This window comes from Corvus hawaiiensis, unplaced genomic scaffold (genome assembly GCF_020740725.1).
Source record: "Corvus hawaiiensis isolate bCorHaw1 unplaced genomic scaffold, bCorHaw1.pri.cur scaffold_231_ctg1, whole genome shotgun sequence".
Lineage (NCBI taxonomy): Eukaryota > Metazoa > Chordata > Aves > Passeriformes > Corvidae > Corvus > Corvus hawaiiensis.
Window position 1 is genome coordinate 15,767 of NW_025963308.1, and position 12,749 is coordinate 28,515.

Consider the following 12,749-nt stretch of genomic DNA (forward strand, 5'->3'; position numbering starts at 1 on the left):
AGCTGCCGGGGCTGGTGAGACCGGGGGGACCTTGGGGACACCGGGGGGGAACCTTGGGGACACCGGGGGGGGACCTTGGGGACACCGGGGGGGCTGTTTGGAACCCCCAAAGCAAGCCCTCTTTCCCGCAGCTCTCAAGGCCCAATCCCCCCGCTTTTTTTTTTTTTTTTTTGGAATAAAAACCACCACTCGATTTTCTTTAAAAAGCCAAAAAAAAAAAAAAAAAAAAGAAAAATAGATTTTTTTTTATTTCAAGCCCTTTTTTTTGGGTGGGGGGAGTGGGGGGGGGAGATCGGGGTCTCCTCAGCGCGGGAGCGGCCGCCGCCCCTTCTTCCTCCTCTTGTGCTTCGTGTCCCCCCTTGGGGGAACCCCCTCGGCCCGGGGGGGTCCCTGGGGGGGTCCCGCAGCACCGGGGGGGGTCGGGAAAACCCCCCGAATTCCCCCGGTCCTGAATTTCCCTGGAAAACGCGGGCCAGGAAGTCCTGGAGGTCGGCGGGGGTGGGGGGGCTGCCCTTGGGGGGGGCCCTGGGGGAACAAAGAGGGGTTTGGGGGGGGGTTTGGGGGCACACCTGGAGACCCCCGGATATCCCCTGGACACACCCACCCTGGCCATCCCTGGACACCCCCGGCCATCCCTGGACACCCCTCGGTCACTCCTGGACACCTCCCTGGACACACCTGGACACCCCCTAGACACCACCCGGTCACTCCTGGTCACCCCCCGGCCATCCCTGGACACCCCTCGGTCACTCCTGGACACTCCTGGTCACTCCTGGACACCCCCGGCCATCCCTGGACACCCCTCGGTCACTCCTGGACACTCCTGGACATCCCCTGGCCATCCCCAGACACCCCCCGGCCATCCCTGGACACCTCCCTGGTCACTCCTGGACATCCCCTGGTCACTCCTGGACACCCCCCGGTCACTGCTGGTCACCCCTCGGTCACTGCTGGACACCCCTGGTCATCCCTGGACACCTCCCTGGTCACTCCTGGACACCCCCCGGTCACTGCTGGTCACCCCTTGGTCACTGCTGGTCACCCCTTGGTCACTCCTGGTCACCCCCTGGCCATCCCTGGACACCCCCTGGTCACTCCTGGACACCCCCCGGCCATCCCTGGACACCCCCCGGTCACTCCTGGACACCCCCTCCTCCCCCCCCAGGACTGACCGCTGGCGTCCGGCCGCCGTGGCCGTCCTGGCGCTGAGGACAGGTGGTAGGGGGCCCGGTGGCTGTCCGGGGAGATGGCCACACGCTGGCAGCCGGCCCACTCTGGGGGACAGAGACGGGGGGACAGCCGGTCACGGGGACCCCCGGAGACCCCCGGGGCTGGGGGTGGCACCACCTGGGGTCTGGGGGCTCTGTCACCCCTGGGTCGGGGGGCTCTGTCACCCCCCTGGGTTGGGGCTGGGGGCTCTGTCACCCCTGGGTCGGGGGGCTCTGTCACCCCCTGGGTTGGGGCTGGGGGCTCTGTCACCCCTGGGGCTGAGGGCTCTGTCACCCCCTGGGTTGGGGCTGGGGGGCTCTGTAACCCCCTGGGTCTGGGGGCTCTGTCACCCCCCGGCTTGGGGGTCTGTCACCCCTGGGTCTGGGGGCTCTGTCACCCCCTGGGTTGGGGCTGGGGTCTCTGTCACCCCCTGGGGTCTGGGGGCTCTGTCACCCCTGGGGCTGGGGGCTCTGTCACCCCCCTGAGTTGGGTCTGGGGGCTCTGTAACCCCCTGGGGTCTGGGGGCTCTGTCACCCCCTGGGTTGGCTCTGGGGGCTGTGTCACCCCTGGGTCTGGGGGCTGTGTCACCCCCTGGCTCTGGGGGCTCTGTCACCCCTGGGGTCTGGGGGCTGTGTCACCCCCCGGCTCGGGGGTCTGTCACCCCTGGGTCTGGGGGCTCTGTCACCCCCTGGGTTGGGGTCTGGGGGTTCTGTCACCCCCCCTGGGTTTCTTTCATTTTGGGTCTGGGGTCTGTCACCCCTGGAGCTGTGTGTGGGGGGTCTGTGTCACCCCCTGGCTCTGGGGTCTGTGTCACCCCTGGCTCTGGGGTCTGTGTCACCCCTGGCTCTGGGGGCTGTGTCACCCCCCGGCTCGGGGGTCTGTCACCCCCCCTGGGTCTGGGGGTTCTGTCACCCCCCTGGTTTCTTTCATTTTGGGTCTGGGGTCTGTCACCCCTGGAGCTGTGTGTGGGGGTCTGTGTCACCCCCCCAGGTGGTTCTGGGGTCTGTGTCACCCCTGGGTCTGGGGTCTGTCACCCCCTGGCCTTGGTGTCTGTGTCACCCCCTGGCTCTGGGGTCTCGGTCACCCCCCCCAGGTGGCTCTGGGGTCTGTGTCACCCCCTGGGTCTGGGGTCTGTGTCACCCCCCAGGTGGCCCTGGTGTCTGTGCCACCCGCAGGTGTGTCTGTGCCACCCGCGGGTGTGTCTGTGCCACCCCTGGCCCTGGTGTCTGTGCCACCCCTGGCCCTGGTGTCTGTGCCACCCGCAGGTGTGTCTGTGCCACCCGCAGGTGTGTCTGTGCCACCCCCTGGCCCTGGTGTCTGTGCCACCCGCAGGTGTGTCTGTGCTCCGTGTGCCCGCTGCTCTCTCACCCGGTGACATCGTAGACGTGCCCGTCCATGCGGGCCAGGTAGGTGACCTTGAGGCCGAGCAGGCTGGACTCTGCCCACAGGTCACCCTCTTCGGCCGCGTGCCACCCCCCGCACTCGGCGCAGTAGCGGGCACTGCGGGGGTCCCTGTCCAGCTGGAAGCGCCTGTGGGGACATGGGGGACACCGTGAGACCCTCACACAGGGACACCGTGACACCCTCAGGGACATGGGGACACCGTGACACCCTCACACAGGGACACCGTGACACCCCTGGGACATGGGGACACCATGGCACCCTCACACGGGGACACCGTGGGACCCTCAGGGACATGGGGACACCGTGACACCGTGACACAGGGACACCGTGACACCCTCAGGGACATGGGGACACCGTGACACCCTCACACAGGGACACCGTGACACCCCTGGGACATGGGGACACCGTGACACCCTGGGACATGGGGACACCGTGAGACCCCTGGGACATGGGGACACCATGGCACCCTCACACGGGGACACCGTGACACCCTCAGGGACATGGGGACACCGTGAGGACCCCCTGGGACATGGGGACACCATGGCACCCTCACACGGGGACACCGTGGGACCCTCAGGGACATGGGGACACCGTGACACCGTGACACAGGGACACCGTGAGACCCTGGGACATGGGGACACCGTGAGACCCTCACACAGGGACACCGTGACACCCCCTGGGACATGGGGACACCGTGAGACCCTCACACAGGGACACCGTGACACCCCTGGGACATGGGGACACCGTGACACCGTGACACAGGGACACCGTGAGACCCTGGGACATGGGGACACCGTGACACCCTCACACAGGGACACTGTGACACCCCTGGGACATGGGGACACCGTGACACCGTGACACAGGGACACCGTGACACCCCTGGGACATGGGGACACCGTGAGACCCCTGGGGACATGGGGACACCGTGAGACCCCTGGGACATGGGGACAACCATGGCACCCTCACACGGGGACACCGTGGGACCCTCAGGGACATGGGGACAACCGTGACACAGGGACACCGTGAGACCCTGGGACATGGGGGACACCGTGAGACCCTCAGGGACCACCCGTGACACCCCTGGGACATGGGGACACCGTGAGACCCCTGGGACATGGGGACACCATGGCACCCTCCACGGGGACACCGTGGGACCCTCAAGGACATGGGGACACCGTGACAACCGTGACACAGGGACACCGTGACACCCTCACACAGGGACACTGTGACACCCCTGGGACATGGGGACACCGTGAGACCCTCAGGGACATTGGGGACAACCGTGACACCCTCACACAGGGACACCGTGAGACCCTCAGGGACATGGGGACACCGTGACACCCTCACACAGGGACACTGTGACACCCCTGGGACATGGGGACACTGTGACACCCTGGGACACACAGGGACACCGTGACACCCTCACACAGGGACACCGTGACACCCTCAGGGACATGGGGACACCGTGACACCCTGGGACATGGGGACACCGTGACACAGGGACACCGTGAGACCCTGGGACATGGGGACACCGTGAGACCCTCAGGGACATTGGGGACACCGTGAGACCCTCACACAGGGACACCGTGAGACCCTGGGACATGGGGACAACCGTGAGACCCCTGGGACATGGGGACACCGTGACACCCCTGAGACATGGGGACACCGTGACACCCTCAGGGACATGGGGACACTGTGACACCCTGGGACATGGGGACACCGTGAGACCCTCACACAGGGACACTGTGACACCCCTGGGACATGGGGACACCGTGAGACCCTCAGGGACATTGGGGACAACCGTGACACCCTCACACAGGGACAACCGTGACACCCTCAGGGGACATTGGGGACACCGTGAGACCCTCACACAGGGACACCGTGACACCCCTGGGACATTGGGGACACCGTGACACCCTCACACAGGGACACTGTGACACCCTCAGGGACACGGTGGCACCGTGAGACCGTGGGACATGGGGGACACGGTGACACCCCTGGGACATGGGGACACCGTGGCAACCCCTGGACACGGTGGCACCGTGGCACCCCTGGACACGGTGGCACGTGAGCCCCCAGGACACGATGGCACCCGGGGACCCCGTGTCCCCCCAGTGCTGTCCCCAACCCCCCTGGCCCTTGTCCCCCGCTGTCCCCACCTGTGGCGTCCCCCGCAGCGGGTGCAGCCCATGGCATCCATGGCATCCCTGAACTCCTCCTGCAGCCGGCCCAGGAACGCGCCCAGCGCCCGCGCCAGCTCCCCCTGCGCCAGCTGCTTCCTGGCACCCGAAAATGGGGATTTTAAACCCAAAATATGGGATTGACACCCCAAAAAATGGGAATTATAGCCCAAAATATGGGAATTACAGCCCTAAAAACACACCCACAGCGCCTGCGCCAGCTCCCCCTGCGCCAGCTGCTTCCTGGCACCCGAAAATGGGGATTTTAACCCAAAATATGGGATTGACACCCAAAAAATGGGAATTATAACCCAAAATATGGGAATTACAGCCCTAAAAAACACACCCCACAGCGCCCGCGCCAGCTCCCCCCCTGCGCCAGCTGCTTCCTGGCACCCAAAACACAGGGATTTTAAAACCCAAAATCTGGGATTGACACACCCCAAAAAAAACGGGAATTATAACCCAAAAAATGGGAATTACAGCCCTAAAAAACACACCCACAGCGCCCACCGCCAGCTCCCCCTGCGCCAGCTGCTTCCTGGCACCAAAATGGGGAGTTTTTAAACCAAAATATGGGAATTATAACCCAAAATATGGGAATTATAACCCAAAAATCTAGGAATTATAACCCAAAAAATGGGAATTACAGCCCTAAAAACACACCCACAGCGCCCGCGCCAGCTCCCCCTGCGCCAGCTGCTTCCTGGCACCCAAAAATGGGGAGTTATAACCCAAAATATGGGAATTATAACCCAAAATATGGGAATTATAACCCAAAAATCTAGGAATTATAACCCAAAAAATGGGAATTACAGCCCTAAAAACACACCCACAGCGCCCCGCCGCCAGCTCCCCCCTGCGCCAGCTGCTTCCTGGCACCCGAAAATGGGGATTTTAACCCAAAATATGGGATTGACAACCCCACCAAAAAATGGAATTATAACCCAAAATATGGGAATTACAGCCCTAAAAAACACACCCACAGCGCCCGCGCCAGCTCCCCCCTGCGCCAGCTGCTTCCTGGCAACACCCGAAAATGGGGAGTTTTAAACCAAAATATGGGATTGACACACCCCAAAAAATGGGAATTATAACCCAAAATATGGGAATTACAGCCCTAAAAACACACCCACAGCGCCCGCAGCCAGCTCCCCCTGCGCCAGCTGCTTCCTGGCAAACCCAAAATTGGGAATTTTAAAAAACCCAAAATATGGGAATTATAACCCAAAATATGGGAATTATAACCCAAAATCTGGGAATTACAGCCCTAAAAACACACCCACAGCGCCCCACGCCAGCTCCCCCTGTGCCAGCTGCTTCCTGGCACCCGAAAATGGGGAGTTTTAAAACCAAAATATGGGATTGACACCCCAAAAAAATGGGAATTGTAACCCAAAAAATGGGAATTACAGCCCTAAAAAACACACCCCACAGCGCCTGCGCCAGCTCCCCCTGCGCCAGCTGCTTCCTGGCACCCAAAACACAGGGATTTTAAACCCAAAATCTGGGATTGACACCCCAAAATATGGGAATTACAGCCCTAAAAAACACACCCACAGCGCCCGCGCCAGCTCCCCCTTGCGCCAGCTGCTTCCTGGCAACACCGAAAATGGGGAGTTTTAAAAAACCAAAATATGGGAATTATAACCCAAAATATGGGAATTATAACCCAAAAAATGGGAATTAACAGCCCTAAAAAACACACCCACAGCGCCCGCGCCAGCTCCCCCCTGTGCCAGCTGCTTCCTGGCACCCCGAAAATGGGGAGTTTTAAACCAAAATATGGGATTGACAACCCCAAAAAATGGGAATTGTAACCCAAAAAATGGGAATTACAAGCCCTAAAAACACACCCACAGCGCCTGCGCCAGCTCCCCCTGCGCCAGCTGCTTCCTGGCACCCAAAACACAGGGATTTTAACCCAAAATCTGGGATTGACACCCCAAAAAACGGGAATTATAACCCAAAAATCTGGGAATTACAGCCCTAAAAACACACCCACAGCGCCCACCGCCCCAGCTCCCCCTGCGCCAGCTGCTTCCTGGCACCCGAAATTGGGAATTTTAAACCCAAAATATGGGAATTATAACCCAAAATATGGGAATTATAACCCAAAAATCTAGGAATTATAACCCAAAAAATGGGAATTACAGCCCTAAAAACACACCCACAGCGCCCCGCGCCAGCTCCCCCTGCGCCAGCTGCTTCCTGGCCACCCAAAAATGGGGAGTTATAACCCAAAATATGGGAATTATAACCCAAAATATGGGAATTACAACCCAAAAATGGCAACTGCAGCCCAAATATGGGGTTCCCACCTCCCAAAAACCACCATCCCCCACCCCAAAACGGGGATCCTACTCCCCCAAAATCAGGATTCCCACCCCAAAACAGGGTCCTACTGCCCCAAAACCACCATCCCCACCCCAAAAGGGGGTCCTACCCCCCTAAACCCCCACCCCAAAACGGGGATCCTACTCCCCCAAAATCAGGATTCCCACCCCAAAACGGGGTCCTGCCCCCCAAAAACGGGGTCCTTACCCTCCCAAAACCACCATCCCCACCCCAAAACGGGGGTCCCACCTCCCAAACCCCCCCGCAAAACGGGGTTCCTAACCCCCCTAAACCCCCCCAAAACGGGATCCTACTGCCCCAAAACCACCATCCCCACCCCAAAACCATCATCCCCACTCCAAAACGGGGTCCCACCTCCCAAACCCCCCCCCAAACCGGGGTCCTACCCCCTCCAAACCCACCCCAAAACGGGGTCCTACCCCCCCAAAACCACCATCCCCACCCCAAAACGGGGGTCCTACCTCCCAACCCCCCCCAAAAACGGGGTCCTACCCCCCCAAAACCACCATCCCCACCCCAAAACGGGGTCCCACCTCCCATCCCCACCCAAACCGGGATCCTACCCCCCTCCAAACCCACCCCAAAATGGGGATCCTACCCCCCCAAACCACCATCCCCACCCCAAAACGGGGTCCTACCTCCCAACCCCCCCCCCAAAAAACGGGGTCCTACCCCCCCAAAACCACCCATCCCCACCCCAAAACGGGGTCCCACCTCCCATCCCCACCCAAACCGGGGTCCTACCCCCTCCAAACCCACCCCCAAAATGGGGATCCTACCCCCCAAACCACCATCCCCACCCCCAAAACGGGGTCCCACCTCCCATCCCCACCCAAACCGGGGTCCTACCCCCCCCAAAACCACCCCAAAATGGGGATCCTACCCCCCCAAACCACCATCCCCACCCCAAAACGGGGGTCCCACCTCCCATCCCCACCCCAAACGCGGTCCTACCCCCCCAAACCCACCCCAAAATGGGGATCCTACCCCCCAACCACCATCCCCACCCCAAAACGGGGTCCCACCTCCCATCCCCACCCAAACCGGGGTCCTACCCCCTCCAAACCCACCCCAAAATGGGGATCCTACCCCCCAAAACCACCATCCCCACCCCAAAACGGGGTCCCACCTCCCATCCCCACCCCCAAACCGGGGTCCTACCCCCTCCAAACCCACCCCAAAATGGGGATCCTACCCCCCCAAACCACCATCCCCACCCCAAAACGGGGTCCCACCACCTCCCAAAACCACCCAAAACGGGGTCCTACCCCCTCCAAAACCCACCCCAAAATGGGGATCCTACCCCCCAAACCACCATCCCCACCCCAAAACGGGGGTCTCACCTCCCAAAACCACCCAAAACGGGGTCCTACCCCCTCCAAACCCACCCCAAAATGGGGATCCTACCCCCCCCAAACCACCATCCCCCACCTCAAAACCACCATCCCCACCCCAAAACGGGAGTCCCACCTCCCATCCCCCACCCCAAAACGGGTCCCACCTCCCAAACCCACCCCAAAACGGGGTCCTACCCCCCCAAAACCACCATCCCCACCCCAAAACCACCATCCCCACCCCAAAACGGGAGTCCCACCTCCCAAACCCACCCCAAAATGGGGATCCTACCCCCCAAACCACCATCCCCACCCCAAAACGGGGGTCCTACCCCCCTAAACCCCCCCCAAACCGGGGTCCTGCCCCCCCAAACCCCCCCAAAACTCACGTCTCGTACTCGCGGCGCCTCTCGGGGCTGCTCACCCGCTCCCAGCCCGCCCGCAGCACCTTGAACGCCGCCTCCGCCCGGGGGTCGCGGCTCTTATCGGGGTGCACCTGGCAAGGGGGACAACCCTCAGGGGTCCCTCGGGGTATCCCCACACCCCCCCCGGATGTCCCCAACCCGCGTTTGACCCCCACCAGCACGGCCAGCCGCCGGTACGCCCGCCGCAGCTCCGTGTCACTCGCCGTGGGCTCCACGCCGAGCACCAGGAACGGGTCCAGCTCTTCTTCGGCCACCTCGGCCATGGCCACCAAACGGGTCACCTCCTCCTCGCCACCCGAGGGGACACCGGCGGGGCTCCTCCGCCGCTGTAGCCACTCCCGGAGCAGCTCCCGGCAGCGGCGGAGCCCCGCGGAAGCTCCGCGGAGGAAGAAGCGGAGCCCCCCGAGGAGGAGGAGGAGCAGCAGCAGCAGCAGCGCCAGCAGCGCCCCGAGAAGCCGCAGGCACAGCGCGACCCCCGCCCGGGCCACCCGGAGGGACCCCCGGTAGCCCTTCCCGGTGGCCCCTTGGTCCTCCTCGTGCTGTTGTCGCGCTCGCCGCCCGCGTCCTCCGGGTGTTGGTGGTGGTGGTGTTGTTGTTGTCACCCTCCGGGATTCCCCGGTGGCGACAGCCGAGGCCACACGCGATGGCCCGGGAGGGGCTCGGGGGAGCGGCTGGGGGGGCCCCGGCAACCGCAGCGACCCCCGGGGCTGGGGACACGCTCAGGGCTGGGGACACTCCTGGGGTTGGGGACACTCCCGGGGCTGGGGACGCCACCGGGGTTGGGGACACCCTCAGGGCTGGAGACACTCCCGGGGCTGGCGACTCCACCGGGGTTGGGGACACTCCCGGGGTTGGGGACACGCCCGGGACTGGGGACACCCTCAGGGCTGGGGACACTCCCGGAACCGGCGACTCCACCGGGGCTGGGGACACTCCCGGGGTTGGGGACACTCCCGGGACCGGCGACGCCACCGGGGTTGGGGACACTCCCGGGGTTGGGGACAGGAGGGTCGCGCTCGCCACTTTCGTCGCCGTCGTCGCCCGCCGGGCCGGGGGTGGTGGCGGTGGTGGCGGGGAGGGGCGGTGGCCGCAGATCCCGTTCCAAGCCCCCCCGGGGCCGCCAGCTCCGGTAGCCGCGTCCCGGTGCCGGGGCTGCTCCATGGGTAAGTCACGGCCATGCCGGGCCTAGGGAGGCCACAGGCGGGGTCAGCACCCCCCGGACGGGCACGGGACAGCCCCGGAGGGACCCCCCCGAACCGGGACCCCCCCGACCGGACCTCGGGACCACCCCGAGAGTCACCGGGACCCCCTTAAATGGACCCCGGGACCCCCCAACAGGCGCCGGGACCCCTCAAATGGCCCCCAGGAGCCCCCGGATGCCCGGACCCGTTCTCGGATCGCCGGTACCGGGAGGGGATCGGGGGGGTTCGGGACTCACCACGCCGGTACCGGGGGGTACCGGGGGTACCGGGGGGGTGGGGTCGGGACTCACCCGGGGGGATATCGAGGGGGCGGTTCGGGACTCACCACGCCGGTACCGGCGGGGGTGGGGGGGGGGGGGGGTTGCTGTCGCCACCCCCCCGGGTCCCCTCACGGCCGCACTTCCGCTTTCCGCCCGCCGCCGCGCTGGCCACGCCCACTTCCGGGGGTGGGGCAGCGCGCGAGAGCGCCACGCGCTCGCGCCTTAAAATGGCGATGGCCACGCCCCTCAATGGATGTGACCACGCCCCCTCAATGGATGTGGCCACGCCCCAAACGGCTGTGACCACGCCCCTCAGCGATGTGGCCATGCCCCCAATGGATGTGGCCACGCCCCCAAGCCACAGACGCGCGCTTTTAAATTTACATAGCCACGCCCACTAACTGGCTGTGGCCACGCCTCTTAAAGGGGCAACGCTTCTTAAAAGGGCAAACGGAGCGGGAAGGGGCGGGGGGGGAAGGTGAGGATGAGGAGGGGAAGGGGCTCATCCCCCCCCCCCCAAAGACCCCAGACCCCCCCAAACCCCCTGGAGGACCCCAAACCCCCTGGAGGACCCCAAATCCCCCTGGGGGACCCCAAATTTCCCCTGGGGAGGGGGTGTCCCTGGCCCCACCCCCAAATCCCCACTGGAGGGGGTCTCGCCGCAACCTGGGGTTTCCTGGGACCCCCAAATTCCCCCCAAGTCCCCCAAAATCCCCCTGGGGGTTTCCTGGGACCCCCAAATCCCCCCCAAATCCCTCCGGGGGGCCTCCTGGGACCCCCAAGCCCCCCTCAATCTCCCTGGGGGATTTCCTGGGACCCCCAAACCCCTGTCGCCCTCCTGGGACCCCCAAATCTCCCCCCAATTCCCCCCGGGGGCCCTCCTGGGACCCCCAAATCCCCCCCAATTCCCCCTGGTAGCCCTCCTGGGACCCCCAAATCCCCCCAAATCTCCCTGGGGGTTTCCTTGGACCCCCAAATCCCCTGGGGGCCCTCCTGGGACCCCCAAATCCCCCCCAAATCCCCTGGGGGGTTTCCTGAGACCCCCCAAATCCCCCCGGGGGGGGCCTCCTGGGACCCCCAAACCCCCCCAAACTCCCTGTCGCCCTCCTGGGACCCCCAATCCCCCCCAATTCCCACCGGGGGGTTTCTTTGGACCCCCAAACCCCCCTGGGGGGTTTCCTGGGACCCCCCAAACCCCCCCAAACTCCCTGTCGCCCTCCTGGGACCCCCCAAATCCCCCCCAAATCCCCCCGGGGGGGCCTCCTGGGACCCCCAAATCCCCCCCATATCTCCCTGGGGGGTTTCCTGGGACCCCCAAATCCCCCCGGGGGCCCTCCTGGGACCCCCAAATCCCCCCCAAATCCCCTGGGGGGTTTCCTGAGACCCCCCAAATCCCCCCGAGGGGGCCTCCTGGGACCCCCAAACCCCCCCAAACTCCCTGTCGCCCTCCTGGGACCCCCAAATCCCCCAAATCCCACCGGGGGGCCTCCTGGGACCCCCAAATCCCCCCAAATCCCCCTGGGGGGTTTCCTGGGACCCCCAAACCCCCCCAAACTCCCTGTCGCCCTCCTGGGACCCCCAAATCCCCCCCAAATCCCCCCGGGGGGTTTCCTTGGACTCCCAAATCCCCCTGGGGGCCCTCCTGGGACCCCCAAATCCCCCCCAAATCCCCCTGGGACCCCCAAAATCTCCCCCCAAATCCCCTGGGGGGTTTCCTTGGAAGCCCAAATCCCCCCGGGGGGGCCTCCTGGGACCCCCAAATTCCCCCCAAATCCCCCCGGGGGGGCCTCCTGGGACCCCCAAATCCCCCCATATCTCCCTGGGGGGTTTCCTGGGACCCCCAAATCCCCCCGGGGGGGTTTCCTTGGACCCCCAAATCCCCCTGGGGGCCCTCCTGAGACCCCCAAATCCCCCCCAAATCCCCCTGGGAGGGACCCCAAATTCCCCCCAAATCCCCCCGGGGGGGCCTCCTGGGACCCCCAAATTCCCCCCAAATCTCCCCGGGGGGGCCTCCTGGGACCCCCAAATTCCCCTCAAATCTCCCCGGGGGGGCCTCCTGGGACCCCCAAATCCCTCTGGGGGGTTTCCTTGGACCCCCAAATCCCCCCTAAATTCTCCAAAATCCCCCTGGGGGGTTTCCTTGGACCCCCAAATCCCCCCCAAATCCCTTGGGGGCCTCCCGGGACCCCCAAATCCTCCTGGGGGGTTTCCTGCTCCCCCAACCTTAATCCCAAACCCCCACTGGGGGGGGTCCAACCCCCCCAAATTCCCCTTGGGGAGGGGTCTCCCCTTATCCTCAGACCCTCCCCAACCCCCCCAAACCCTTCCTGCCCCCTCCCCAAATTCCACTCCCGGGTTTCCCGGGACCCCCAAATCC

General features: G+C 64.2%; 2 protein-coding genes across 2 annotated transcripts; both read right to left on the reverse strand.

The window, feature by feature from the left end:
* Positions 1-229: 229 nt before the first annotated feature.
* On the reverse strand, positions 230-9,623 carry DNAJC14 (DnaJ heat shock protein family (Hsp40) member C14; the record flags this gene model as incomplete). Its single annotated transcript, XM_048293289.1, is given in 8 exon segments — positions 230-438; positions 441-525; positions 1,173-1,209; positions 1,212-1,277; positions 2,582-2,739; positions 4,773-4,892; positions 8,875-8,981; positions 9,066-9,623. Coding segments are annotated over 8 exon segments (1,266 nt in total), but the record flags the coding sequence as incomplete, so codon positions are not given.
* On the reverse strand, positions 9,534-10,820 carry LOC125320863 (serine/threonine-protein kinase BRSK1-like). Its single transcript, XM_048293288.1, has 2 exons — positions 10,438-10,820; positions 9,534-10,095 (listed from the first exon to the last, which is right to left on the reverse strand). The coding sequence occupies exons 1-2, from the start codon at positions 10,698-10,700 to the stop codon at positions 9,792-9,794; spliced, it is 567 nt and encodes a 188-aa protein (XP_048149245.1). The 5' UTR covers positions 10,701-10,820; the 3' UTR covers positions 9,534-9,791.
* Positions 10,821-12,749: the final 1,929 nt, after the last annotated feature.

Coding starts and splice junctions, on each gene's coding strand:
- LOC125320863 (XM_048293288.1), bottom strand. CDS start 10,700: ATGGCCACATCGCTGAGGGGCGTGGTCACAGCCGTTTGGGGCGTGGCC. Junction 10,096..10,437: donor CCCCCGCCGGTACCGGCGTG/GTGAGTCCCGAA, acceptor TGGCCTCCCTAG/GCCCGGCATGGCCGTGACTT.